The sequence below is a fragment of the Anabrus simplex genome, chromosome 1, assembly GCF_040414725.1.
Source record: "Anabrus simplex isolate iqAnaSimp1 chromosome 1, ASM4041472v1, whole genome shotgun sequence".
In the NCBI taxonomy this organism is placed as follows: Eukaryota; Metazoa; Arthropoda; class Insecta; order Orthoptera; family Tettigoniidae; genus Anabrus; species Anabrus simplex.
The window spans coordinates 1,163,023,616-1,163,038,498 of NC_090265.1; the positions used below are offsets into that span (position 1 = coordinate 1,163,023,616).

General features: G+C 38.4%; 1 protein-coding gene across 1 annotated transcript in view; it reads left to right on the forward strand.

Moving 5' to 3' along the window:
• The window catches only part of LOC136877113 (glycerol kinase 3), a 179,206-nt gene that overhangs the window by 70,781 nt on the left and 93,542 nt on the right, over window positions 1–14,883 (forward strand). The window contains exon 6 of the mRNA XM_067150933.2: window positions 10,167–10,277. Within this exon, the coding sequence (XP_067007034.1) occupies window positions 10,167–10,277 (111 nt within the window). The remainder of the gene's footprint in view (window positions 1–10,166; window positions 10,278–14,883) is intronic.

Consider the following 14,883-nt stretch of genomic DNA (forward strand, 5'->3'; position numbering starts at 1 on the left):
CAAGTGTCAAATCATACATAGAAAGAAAAGAAGGAATGTACTGTAGACCTTAAAGTATATTTCTGGTTCAGATATTTTGTACAATGTTTTACTCATAGTATTAGCCATAAAAGCTGTTTGTATTCAAAATGTAATTTAAAGTGATAACCATAATGCATCTTGTTCTCTACTTACATCTTTTATTAACAGTAATAATTAGTAATAATATTGTTGTTTTAAGAGGCAGAATGATTTAATTACAACCATTAGTACTGAAGGAGGAAGATTCCAACCACTCAAAGAACAAGAATTTTGGATAAGGGAAATAAAGGAGCATAAAAGGTGAAAAATTAAGACTTGCTAGATCAGAACTGAAGAGTTTGCCAAAGGAGGTTGGGCAGAAAATGTAAAAGAGAATAATATGGCACAAAGGAGTGAAAGTAATTCCAGCAGTTCATGGTCAGTGATTCATGGTTCAGGCTCCATGGTCTCTGTACACATCTTGAAAGTTGTAATTTTGTTGGGTTGAAGGTCATTAGATTACAAACAAATGAAATCAGCAAATGTTAAAGGGGTGGTAAAATAGTTATATAATTAGTCTTCCAAATCACAGTATGGTACTTTACTTTTGTAGTTTCTTTTTTTGAACCAAAATATAGCCTACCAACATTTGTCCCAAAGTAAAGGTGATGGTACTAAATAATGTTTAAACATTGGGGCCGATGACCTAGATGTTAAACCCCTTCAAACAACAAGCATCACCAATGTATAAAATCCTGGTACTCAGTTTCTCAAGATCCAGGTCCATCAAAAGTGCAGTCACTGACCATCGCACATTTTTAAACGAACCCCCTTGCATTTGTGTTAGTCTTGTAGGAGGCATAAGGTTTGGAAAAGTTGGGAAATGCACAGGACAGGGTGACAATAAAGAAAATGTATACAAGAAGTAAAAACTAGGAACATAGAAAGATAAACAGAACTTTGAGAGTTTAATGCATATGTGTAATGGAAAGTTATAAAATGTACAGATATAAACATCAGTTGTACAAAGGAAGAAGAACAGAAACATACTCAAACAATATACACTATGGCAGTGAGGATGGAAGGAGAAATAAAAAGTTAACACAAGAAAGACAGGCAAAAAATATAAATAATAAATTCCACATTTATACTTGCTGCTGTCGTCATGAATGGGCCATTTTCTTATCAACCCCAGTGCTATTTCTGGTTACCGCTGACAAGCTCTTTTATATTTCCAAAGCTATCACACATCCTTATTCATTGAAAGTTACTTCTTGTGAGTGATTTAGTCTTAATTTGAGAAGTGTAGAATTAAGAGAAAACTGGATAAACTAATAAAAAGGAAAGACAAGTAGTGGTGGTCGTTTATATGGATGGGATTGTCAAAAAGAAGTTCAGTCAATGTCTGCGAAGCTGGGTGCTGGTCTTGCACATATTGTAGTTCCAGTGGCACTGTTATAGTTCAGAGACCACTGTTGATCATGGAGACAGCCTCCTGAGAACATTAACAGGGTCATGACTCAGGATGTGTTGGAAGTCCCCACTACTATTTCCTAGTGTTATTTACTGATATTTAAGCTAGTATTGTGGATCTCATGATATGATGGTAGCATCCCCAATAGAGCAGCCAAAAACCCCTGTAGGTGCGGGACGCAGACAAAGAATTCACCCACGGTATCCCCTTGCCTGTCGTAAGAGGCGACTAAAAGGGGCGACCAAGGGATATTGAAATTAGAACCATGAAACTACTTGTGATTAGTACCACCATGCGGGGAACACCATGGGTCGCTTTTACTTATGCGTGGTACTACTATGTTGGGTAACAAGTAGGTTTGTGATTAGTAGCAAACGAGAGCGCAACGGCTTTTACAGTACCTGTGATTAGAAGCACTATATGAACAACACCATGGGATGAGGGTACCCATGGTTCTGGCTTGCCTATGATAAGTACCCACTATATGAGGAACACCACAGGATAGTACAAGTCCCTGTGGTTAGTACCCTTATGTGATGAACACCATACATTTGCGTTGCCTGTAAATGGTGCCGCTATGTGCAAAACAGCGTAGGTCTGTAATACATGTGCAAATTTCATTACCTGTGAGTAGTACCATAATGTGTGGAATACTGCAAGTCTATGCTACTCTTGATTAGTACTGCAATGTGACAAATACCATGGTTCTACTTTCCTAGTGATAAGTACCATTGTGAGGGGGCGCTGACTTGGATTTTGGACCACTTTCGCTTACAAGTATCATTGATTCAGTATTGTGCTGTAGAAGCAGTCCCTATTGTTCTACGCCAGCTTCTGTGCACGTGAGGCATTGTGGGTCGTCTCATTTCGTACAATTAGGGGCCGATGACCTAGATGTTAGGCCCCTCTAAACAACAAGCATCATCATCATCATCATCATCAGAGTAGCCAAAGAGCTTGGTGAGATACATAAACTCCTACCATGTATGAAGAAATACCTTCAGAACTACTCATTACACCTATTTGTTCACTCTATGGGACAGTTAGTACCCTTTCAACAGCTATGAACATGTCAGCACTTCTACTTGTGTCCCTTGGAAACTCACTTTGTTCTTCTCTTTACATATTTTTATACATGCTTGAGTAAAGTCATATTTTTTAGTGAAAAACTAAGAATATTGTTATTAAGAATGCCCTTAACTTGGTTTGTCCAGTTTAGTTTTCAGTTTCCATAAATTCTGATAGCAAAGGTGCTCTTTAATTGATTATTCTACATTGCCATTGGTAGAAAAATCCATTTCTTCAGCGCCTATGCCTAAACACAGTAGTCGGAAACAACTGCTCGATGTTGCTCGATGAGGAGACCACAGAACTGCCGTTAGAAAACTATCTTATCACAGATGACCTAAATGAACATGTTGGCCATATTAAAGAAGACCCTGTAGCTCACGGTGCACATGGATATGGAGAAAAGGACTATGATGGCCAGAAAATTCTTGATTGTGCAAAAACCCATGATTTGGTCATCATCAACATCTAATCACATACAACAGTGGCACAAATGCAACACAGATAGACTACATCCTTGTCAGGCATCAAGATCATCAAGAGGTACTGCACATTAACTGTGAAACAGTTGCAAGCCATCACCGACCACTTATCTGCAAGCTTGACTTTTGCTCCGTATAAAGCTACCGAAATCCATACAAGTTTGCACAGGACCAGCAAGAATCAAATGGTGGCGCTTTAATTAGAAGGAAGCCAACATCGTTGAGCAACATCCATTGCCATTCACAACAGTTGAAGAAACCTGGACAAATATGAAGAAGGCTGTCCATGAAACTGTGTATATTAATCTTGGAACAGCAAAGCCAGAACAGCGTTTGATCGAGAAAGATGTTTGGCTTTGGAATGTTGAAATCAAAGATGGATTTTGCAGAAAGAAACAGCTGTATCACAAGTTTCTGGAGGACAAAACACTTTCCTGGCAAAATGCATATAAAATAGAGTGAGAGAGAGTCAGACAGTCAAAGAGGGACACCACTGCCCACCTACAAAAAGAAGGGAAGCCCTACTGATTGTGCAAATTACGCCCAATTCATCTTCTGAGCCACAACATGAAAGTTTTTTAGCGCATTCTCGACAAGCGGATCCAGATGACAAAAAACAAAATTGAATGTGTGAAAAATTATGTAACAGCCAACACAATCCACACCACATGGCTGTTAGTTGAGAAACATCGTGAGAAAAATAAGCTGGTACATCTCACTTTCTTAGATCTCAAGAAGACTTTTGATCTTATGCAGCATAACCTCATCTATTTAGCACTTCGACTGCTTGGTGTCCTGGAGTACCTTGTCAAATGGGTATAGTTACTTTATGCAGAGAAGTTATGTTCAAGTTGCTGAAGAAACATCCGATAATTTCTTTGTCACTGTCGGTGTTCATCAAGTGCCGCTGTACGGCTGTTAGTTGAGAAGCATTGTGAGTAAAACAAGCTGGTACATCTCGCTTTCTTAGATCTCAAGAAGGCTTTTGATCTTTTGCTGTATGACCTCATCTAGTTAGCACTTTGACAACATTGTATCCTAGAGTACTTTTTCAGATGGGTACAGCTGCTTTACACAGAAGTTATGTTCAAGCTGCTGCAGAAGCATCCTATAAATGCTGGTGTTCATCAAGTTTCAGCCCCTTCACCACTGTTGTTCATCTTTGTGGTGGACAAGATTAGAGCAAACCTGCACCAGCCTTTACCTGGACCATTCTCTACACTGACAACGTTGTGTTAGCTGCTGAAAACAAGCTGAATCTCCAACTCCAAGTGGAGGAATAGAATGATCGGCTAAGCCGTTTTGGACTGGGATTTAACAAAATGAAGACAGAATATATGACGTCAGATCCCAGAGAAATAATCAAGTTGATAGCAAGGATGTGCTATGAGCGATGGAATGTAAGTGTCTATGTTGTACGATTACCGATGATGGCAAACTTACCAAAGAGGTTAGCCAGACTCTGCTACTAGGTGGGACAAATATTAAAGCAAAGAAGAAGAAACAAAAATTGATTAACACAAAGGAAATAAGGCACATTTAATTGACTGCTACTTTATTGTACTGTAGTTTGCATAATAGAAATTTATGAGGAAAAAAGGAAATAGTTAACATTCTTGTAACAACAGTTTTTGTCTGCCTGATTATACTCTTTTCCAGTTGTCCATACCAAAGTTAACACAAACAATATCATGATTACTATCTTCTTATTAGAGCAGTCAGATGTTGAATTGTAGTCATTGATATGAAATATTTTAAATGAAAAGACATATCCTTTTGGTTAGAACCTACAACTTTAGATGAATACATGTCATGCATATTATAATATCATCATCAATGTCCCACTCCAGTCACCCGGGTATGGTTGACAAGCCTCGTCCACTACATTCTGTCCTTCCACTTTTCCTGCTCCATTACTTCCGCCACATCTAATCCAGCTTCTCTAATGTCCTTCCAAATCTGATCCATCCACCTTCTTCTCGGTCTTCCAACTGGTCTCTTTCCCTTAACTTCTCTTTCCAATTCCCTTCTTGCTGCTCGTTCCTTTCCCATTCTTTTAACATGCCCGAAACATCCAAGCCTTGCTTTCTGTATCTTCTGTACTAATGGATCTGATTTTAATATTTTGAATTCTATCTCTTCTTGTCTTTTTAACTGATGTTCTTAAAAATTTAATTTCTACTGCTTGGATCTTACTATCTTGTCTCTTATTAATTACCAGCGTTTCTAGTCTGTATGTTACAATTGGTATGAAGTACTGTTTATATAATGTTAAATTCGTTCTCTTGGGCACATTGTCATCCCATAAAAGCTCTCTGACTTGATGATAAAATGTTGTACCTTTACCAGTGTTGATTTCATTACGTGCATTAATATTGCTACCCAGATATGTAAACTGTTCTACATTCTCTAACCGTTCTCTGTCTATGTTCACTTGGCTTCTCTTTTTCTCTTTTCTACAGTGCATGACTACAGTTTTCTTTTTACTAATTGTTGTTGTTTGAGTCATCAGTCCATAGACTGGTTTGATGCAGCTCTCCATGCCACCCTATCCTGTGCTAACCTTTTCATTTCTACGTAACTATTGCATCCTACGTCTGCTTTAATCTGCTTGTCATATTCATACCTTGGCCTACCCCTACCGTTCTTACCCCCTACACTTCCTTCAAAAACCAACTGAACAAGTCCTGGGTGTCTTAAGATGTGTCCTATCATTCTAACTCTTCTTCTCGTCAAATTTAGCCAAATAGATCTCCTCTCACCAATTCGATTCAGTATCTCTTCATTCGTGATTCGATCTATCCATCTCACCTTCAGCATTCTTCTGTAACACCACATTTCAAAAGCTTCTATTCTCTTTCTTTCTGAGCTAGTTATTGTCCATGTTTCACTTCCATACAATGCCACGCTCCACACAAAAGTCTTCAGAAACATCTTTCTAATTCCGATATCAATGTTTGAAGTGAGCAAATTTCTTTTCTTAAGAAAGCTCTTCCTTGCTTGTGCTAGTCTGCATTTTATGTCCTCCTTACTTCTGCCATCGTTAGTTATTTTACTACTAATTACTAATTATCATTCCAAAACTAAGACAGTTGGCTTGGTCATGAATAGAAACTCTCCAACTGTTCATCCAAGAATTGGAGATGAGGAGATGGATATTGTAGACAACTTCCAGTATTTAGGTAGTGTTCTGTCATCAGACAATATCATACATCAAGAGATTAGTAACAGAATACAGAAAGCTTCCAAATTCTATCACTCTGTACGGCAAATACTTTGGGATGAAACATTTCCGTTAGTTTCCAAGATCAGCTTCTACAAAATATATCTAGTACCTATATTGACGTATAGCCTGGAAGCAGCAACACTTACTGGACCAACAAAGAGTCGTCTTCAGGCAACAGAAATGAAGTTTCTCCATTCTTGTCTACAAAAAACAAAAATAGATAAAATAAGGAATGTGGATATCCGACAACAGCTTGGATGAGAAAAAAGCTTGCTGGAGACTCTAGAAGTGAAGAGATTGCAATGGTATGGTCACGTGAAAAGAATGAACCCTCACAGGACTCCTCGAACACACTTTGACCACAATGTTCGCGGGAAGAGACCAAAAGAAAGACCTCATGATGTTTGGGAAAAACAGATAATGAAGGACCTTGATATTAGAGATGTGAACTGGTGTCGCATATATGAGCAGCATCTGTGGATGGATAGAACAAACTGGAGGAGGCTCATACACAACCGTACCCGGCTTGCTGGAGCGAAGAAATGATGATGATGATGATGATGATGATGATGATGATGATGATGATGATGATGATGATGATGATGATGATGACCATTCCAAACTCCTTCAGATTTTCATTCCAATTGTCCTAGTCTCCTTTGTACTTCCTTTTCTCCCCTTCCCCAAATCACCACATCATCTGAAATTCCAAAGCATTCACTTCATCACTACTAATACTCTGTTTTACATGTTTTATGATTTCATCCATCAATATAGTAAACAGTAATGGCAACAGTGCACTTCCTTGCTTGAGACCTTTTATTTGTATAAAATGTTTCAGAGTCACCACTCCCCACTTGTACACTGCTTTTACTCCCATGATACAACATTATCTTGTTAATTAATGTTGTTTTTTTTGGGGGGGGGGGGGCTAGTGGCTTAACATCGCACGACACAGAGAGGTCTTGGTGGTGATGGTGATTATTGTTTTAAGAGGAGTACAGCTAAGCAACCATCCTCCAGAGAGGTCTTATGGTGACGATGGGATAGGAAAGGGCTAGGAGTTGGAAGGAAGCGACTGTGGCCTTAATTAAGGTATAGCCCCAGCATTTGCCTGGTGTGAAAATAGGAAACCATGAAAACCATCTTCAGGGCTGCCGACAGTGGGATTCGAACCCACTATCTCCTGGATGCAAATTCACAGCCGCGTGCCCCTAACCGCACGACCAACTCGCCCGGTAATTAATGTACCAAAAAATATATAATGATTTTGGTACATTCCTTTTCAGTAGGCATTTCCATAAATGTTTTCTTAACTGTATCATAAGATTTTTCAAAATCCAAAAATACGAATATGATTTCCTTGTTCCTTTCCAGATGTTTTTCCATTATTGTTCGCACTGTAAATATCAAGTCTATTGTTGATCTATTCGATCTAAAGCCATATTGTTCTTCCTCTAACTGTGTTTCTATTATATCCCTCAGTCTTTTGTCTATGACTTTCTCCATTATTATTAGCCCATGTGATAATAGGGTTATACCTCTATAATTTTCACATTTCTTCCTATTTCCTTTTTTGAGCAGTGGTACAATGCTTCCTTGTTGCCAATCTTCAGGTATCCTTTCATCCTTCCATATGTCATTGAGGGCTCTGTATAGCCACTGTAGTCCAATGCTTCCTGCTGCTTTAATCATATCAGCATTGAATTCGTTCTTTCCACTTGCTTTGCCTTTAGTCATTGCTTTCACTGTCCTTTCACGTTCCAACCATGTTATCGGGTTCTCTTCTTTTTCTCCATATATTTTTTCCATTTTCTTATCTCCTCCTTCCTCCGAGCAGTCATCCCCATTATAAAGTTTTCAAAATACTTTGTCATCACCTTCTGAAGACCCTTTTCATCATGTAATATGAATCCATCTTCTCTCTCTAATGCCTTGATTTTTTCCTGATTTATTCTTTTCAATTTTATTATTATCTGTATAATAGTTCTGATTTCCTCGACTATCTTGCTCAATTTTGTTGGTAAACTCTCCCCAAAATTTCTCCTTTTCTTCCTTGATACTTCTCTTTACTTGTAGTTTCAATCTTTTGTATTCCACATGTAACCTTTCTATCTTATTCTCATCCCTCTGATAAATTTTTTGCTTTTCCTTATCAATTTCTTTCTTCACCTTGTTCCTTTCTTTTATTTCTTTTTTAATTTTGTCTGTCCACCACCGTGCCTCCTTTCCCTTAACTTTTGCTTTTGTTTTTCTGCATACCTCAATTGCTGCTTCCACAAGTGTCTGTATTATATTGTCCCACTCTTCTTCACTTTGTATTTCCGTGTTAGGCAACTTCCTATTTATACAATCTTGGAATGCCATTCTTTTATCCTCCTCCTCCAAACCCTGATCTTGGGTTTCTTCTTCAGTACAATTTTAGGGATTTTTACTTGTTTTAATTCCACAATTAATAATCTATGATCACCCTCCATACTTTCACTGGGGGATTACCTTCGTATTCATGACATATCTTCCCAATTAATAATCTATGATCACCCTCCATACTTTCACTGGGGGATTACCTTCGTATTCATGACGTATCTTCCCCATTCTCAGTCTCAACTATATCAGCTGATCTTATGGCTATTCCTCTTCATAAACCATGTGTTCTTTATTATCAGGTTATTTCTGATACAAAAGTCCAACAGTTTCTCTCCATCTTCATTTCTATCGCCATACCCATGTGGGCCCAGAACATTCTCATACCCCATTCTGTCAGTTCCCTCGTGAGCATTCAGGTCTCCCATTATCATGATCCCATCTCCAACAATATGTGTTTCCAGTTCATTGAGGAACTCTTCTTTTTCTTCCACGCTACATCCTGTCTGTGGAGCATACACCTGTACTATCTTCAGTAGTTCCTTGTTTACATGTAAGTGTATTATTATAATTCTTTCATTTACATACTTAACTCCAGCTATTGGTTCAACATTCTAGTTCACTACAAATCCCACTCCATTTATTTTCTCTTTACTGTTACCCATCCAGTACAAGGTGTACCCCTGTCTTAGTTTCTTCATTCCTTTTCCTCTCCATTTTACTTCACTTAATCCCAGGATGTCAAGTTTTCGTCTCTCCATTAGGTCAATCAATTCATTTTCCTTCCCATTCAGTGTTAAAATATTTATTGTTCCAAATCAGGTTTTGTTCTCTGATCTATCACTTGCACGAACATCAGCATTATCATCATACTGTGCAACTATAGTCAGAGATTTGTCAAGTCCATTTCCATTTTTAAACTTCCATCTGAGGCTTGTATTGTCGTTGAAAGCATCTCGTCTGCTGACCTGTTAAGCCTAACGCATCTGAGGATTTTCTTTCGGGGTTTACTCCCTTAGCCTTGGAAAATCCCTCTTCTCCACAAGGCAGTGGTTTCCTGTTCTAATTTTCCTCAGAGAGGATGGGTTGCCTCATCCACCATCTTCGCCAATCTGAAGGTCTCCTTCTCTGCTTAAGATGCTGTTTAGGTCTTCACCCGTAACCGTGGGCATAGGTTCCACGTTATACCCCATGAGACTGGGTCCCTGCCTGAACTTAGCTCTCCTTCACATCGGCAACGTGTTTGCGCCAGACAAGAATTAGTCACGTGAAGGATAGGGAAGTTGACCCTATCTCCCTTGAGCCCAGGTTGATGGTTGTGTTTGATGCCACAGCCAAGGCCATATTATAATAATTTATCCTAATTTAGTATACACTTTAATATTATACATTTATTCAGAGATGTTTTGTTGCTTTGCATTCAGTGTTATCAACACTGTTTTACAATAATTTGATTTTATGTTTTCTAGCTATGTCAGATATTATTTAACATGAAGAGTAATTTCTATTTCTAGATATTAAGAGCCATTTTATAATGGTATTTTTCTTTCAGTGTCTTGGAGATCAACAATCAGCTCTTGTTGGGCAAATGTGTTTTAAACAGGGTCAGGCCAAAAACACGTATGGTACTGGATGCTTCCTGCTGTATAATACAGGTACTGCTGTAAGTATATTCTCTTCTATATGATAATGCTTTTAGTAAATTAATAGTATATTGTGATCCTATGAATTCCTGGAACCTAGTAAAATTACAACTATTAAATTAAATGAGCAATATTTGCTATTGGCTTTACGTCGTACCGACACAGATACGTCTTATGGCGACGATGGGACAGGAAAGGGCTAGGAGTGGGAAGGAAGCAGCCGTGGCCTTAATTAAGGTACAGCCCCAGCATTTGCCTGGTGTGAAAATGGGAAACCACGGGAAACCATCTTCAGGGCTGCCGACAGTGGGGTTCGAACCCACTATCTCCCGAATACTGGATACTGGCCGCACTTAAGCAACTGCAGCTGTCGAGCTCGGCGAGATATATTTGTATTACCATGAGATTGAAAGGGATAGGTTGGTTCCAGCACATTAATATATCTGCTCTATCTATACTTCAATATCATTGTCCAATTCTAGGGCTCTTCTGGAAATTTTAAGATTGAGTTCCAGCGAGTACAGTATGGGATTTTGGAAAGTACAAGTCACACCCCTGTGGTTCAAATTCCACATAAAACTGGAGGTCCTATGTCTATGTTCAAAAAATCAACAGTCACAAGCTTGCTTGCTATGGAAGTTTTAACCAATATCAAAGCTCTTGTCTCAGAAATAACTGAATGATACGACTTTTGTGTCACCACCAGTGTATGTGGAAGTTTGTCCTTTTACAGAAGGTCTACTTATTCTTAATACTGTATATGGGTGATGGGTCGCAAGAAATTTTGTAGTACGCTTGGGAATGGGTGGTGCCGGACCTAGAGAAATTTTTTTTAAAATTTTTTTTTATGCACCTCACATTTCCTTGATTGCTGCTACAACCTATTATTCATTCATTCCCCATCTCTGTGGCATCTGTATGTCATTTTAGTTGCATTATCCACTTTTCGTACATATTTGGAACGCCATGTAACGTAATCGCATACTGTACCAGGTTCTTTTCTATTGTGCACTTCCAGTTATAGAATTCCTCACCACTCAAAAATTTTCAGTTTCAGTTTTGATTGAAATTCCATGCTCATTTTCAAAATGTTCAACCATATCAGATTTTGTTGCCCGTTTCTCTAAACAAAGTGGGCACGTTACTTCCGAATGCACATCATTGGAAGGTGGTGTATTGGTCCTGTGTTTTGCAATTTTTATGACATGTAATTGAATTTTGTGTTAGTGCTGAAAGTGCACAAATCACATGCAAATTGTGAACAGACCGAGCTTGATAGCTGCAGTCGCTTAAGTGCGGCCAGTATCCAGTATTCGGGAGATAGTAGGTTCGAACCCCACTGTCGGCAGCCCCGAAAATGGTTTTCCATGGTTTCCCATTTTCACACCAGGCAAATGCTGGGGCTGTACCTTAATTAAGGCCACGGCCGCTTCCTTCCCACTCCTAGCCCTTTCCTGTCCCATCGTCGCCGTAAGACCTGTCTGTGTCGGTGCAACGTAAAACAACTAGCAAAAAAAAAAAAAAAAAAAAAAATTGTGAACAGACATTTGAACGTTTAACTTTGACATGATGATTTAAATTTTTCCTATAATTAAATGACATGTTGCATACATTACGGATAAACTTATCCATTGTGAAAGTTAATACTTTGAATTTAGATATATTTTTTTTTACAATCTGCATTGTGTCACACCGACACACAGGTCTTATGGCGACAATAGAATAGGAAAGGGCTAGGAGCTGGAAGGAAGCGACCGTGGCCTTAATTAAGGTACAGCCTTGGCATTTGCCTGGTGTTAAAATGAAAAACCACAGATAACCATATTCAGGGCTGCCGACAGAAAGATTCAAACCAATATAGATATTACAGGTCAGGACAAATACAGGTGTATTAATGAACCACTTTAAGTACTACATCTTTGCAAAAGAACGCAAATGCATATTATTCAATAACAGTACTGAAAACATCACAAAATGAGAAATACATGACAAATATTCAAAAAAGAACTGAACTGTTATCACAATTTAAAACTGAGACATCACTAGACCTGGGATTTTCGGCTCTAAAAAAATTAGGCACCTAAAATAGGCTTTTAAAACAAGTAAATAGGCAAATAAAGAGAGAAAATAGTCACTTAAAATATGTTTTTAAAATGTGTGGATGGGAAGGAAATAGACTTTAAAATATTACAATATACACTTAAACTGTAACGTGATACTTTCTTTACTTTAACAAATGTGGTATCCCTATTCTTAACTGAAATAACTGTAAAGACAGAATAAAAAGACTTTTATCAAAAACAATATAAAAAGCCATTACAGCACTGTAGGCATCCAATAACGGTGTAAACGCGAATGGAGTATGTGTTTATTATTTGTGAGGAACATTCCTACAGTACTTTCATTCGTAGTTTGCTTTACAGTACATAACAATAATCCTGTCCAGATTTTGTCTTTTGTCTGTTAAAATCATTTTGAAAGCAGAAAAAGAGCACTCCACATTCACAGTAGTAAGAGGGTCATAGGAAAATTTACCCACATTTTTCAATTCAATTTCACTTGGTAAGTCTACCTTTTCCCCATCCATTACCTGTTGTACCCTTTTCAGCACTGAAAAACCTGGGTTCTTCTGCAGTACACTAGACCACTTGTCCCTAGCACTTTGTATGTTATTCTCAGCTTCCTCAATTACAGAAAATTGCTGTTTGAGACTGTTTCCTTTTTCCTCCATTTTTGTAATGGTGACTGGAGGAAATGAAAAATTTGCCTCAATATAGGCAATGTCTCTCTGAATACTGGAATAATCATTTAACAGCTCTTTGACAGACGACAAACGTGCAGAGTTGTCCGTTAAAGGCAAATTGTCTATCACAGTCATGATTTCCTCAAGATGTTCTGAATAATACAGGGCAGCTTCAATCCAGGAACCCCAAAGGGTGATGGTTGGCTGTGGTGGAAGGGGAATAGAGGCAGAGATGCCAACTTTCAAAAAAGGTAATTCGTAATGCAGCCGTTAGGGCACGGGGGGGGTCATAGATTTTTTTTTTTTTTTCGTGATCTTACTAACTTACATATCATTTAAAGCTTGTAGTTACTGTTTGGTAAACGTACACTGGTAACATGCTTTTTCTTTTCATATCATGTGCATCCTCTGCACTAACAGAGCACTTAACAGTTCGGAGTTCATATTAGCACGAAATTCAGTCTTGTTCATTTTCATCATGCGCATCCGAAACATCGCGGCTCCACACACTACAAAACACGTGTGAATGAGATTTTGAGGAGAGCATTAAACTGGGTTATTCTTCCGAGTATACCTCCCAAAATTTTCAACTATATTTATTACTAGCGTCACTAGTCACGGTAACGTAATTACACGTATTTTCCTGCACAAGAAATCCCTTCATTATTTCAAACCTTTCACATTTCGTAACACATGATTAGCATATATCCTAGAAGAGCAATATATGTAAATTTGGGAACTAAAATCGCAATAAATACTTCTTCAACAGTCACGCACACAGTATTCACCATTAAACGGAGTTTGTCACCACTATACCGCCAAAACAAAGACAAAAGAACTCTCATACTTGCATGGAAGTCTGATCATGTGACGAACAAGGACAACAACTCCGCAAGATATGCCACTTCACAGGTGCCTAAATTTCCGGTACTGGAAGCACACACTGCGTTCAGCGCGTGAAAACTCGAAATATTCTTAAACGAATGACAAGAAAGGGGGATAAATTATTTCTGAGAAATCCGAAGATAATATTCCGAAAATTCACGCCGCCTTGTGTATCCTTTTGAACACTTCATACACTTAGATTTAAAAATCAACAAAAAATCGTAATTTGTGGTGTGTGATTCGTAAAGGCGTAATTATGGTGGGTAATTCGTAATTATTACGATTGAATCGTAATAGTTGGCATCTCTGTAGAGGGAAGTTTCTCTCGAAAGATGGCTATTCTTGATGGAGCCTTACAGAACACTTTCTTTATTGTTGAAATGAGAGTATTTAATGCAGGAAACTCGGCCCTAACTGTTTCTGGGACTCTATGCAAGGCATGGGCCATGCAAGTAAAATGAATTAAAGAAGGATAGAAAGTTTTGAGGAGAGGTGCAGTGGCAATCATGTACGAAGCAGCATCGGAGAGAAGGAGATGGACTTTAGAATCATCAACACTCCCAGGATACAACAATTGCAACCCCTTGTTGATGAAGTATGTAATGCTTTGACTATTGACTTTCTCAAGCTGTTTAGAGCAAAGAAGGTGAGCGGTAGATGCCTGATTGGGTTCCAGTTTTCCTACTATAAGGTTAGCAATGTACCTGCCCACAGAGTCGGTGGTTTTGTCCACACACAACCATACGCAAGACTCCCTAATATCCTCCCTGATTGACAAAATGACCTCATTGTAACAAATATCTAAGTAGTTTTTATTTAATGTAGATGCTGATGGGATGTGCTGCTTGGTGTATTTATGTAAAAAAATCTCTGAAAACCAGATTATGCACAGCATTCCAGGGGATATTTGCTGCAACTAGGGCTCTAACACATATCAGCATAGAAACCATTATGTGTTGTAGGAGATATAGTTTGTGTGAGCAGAGTCTGTCTAATGT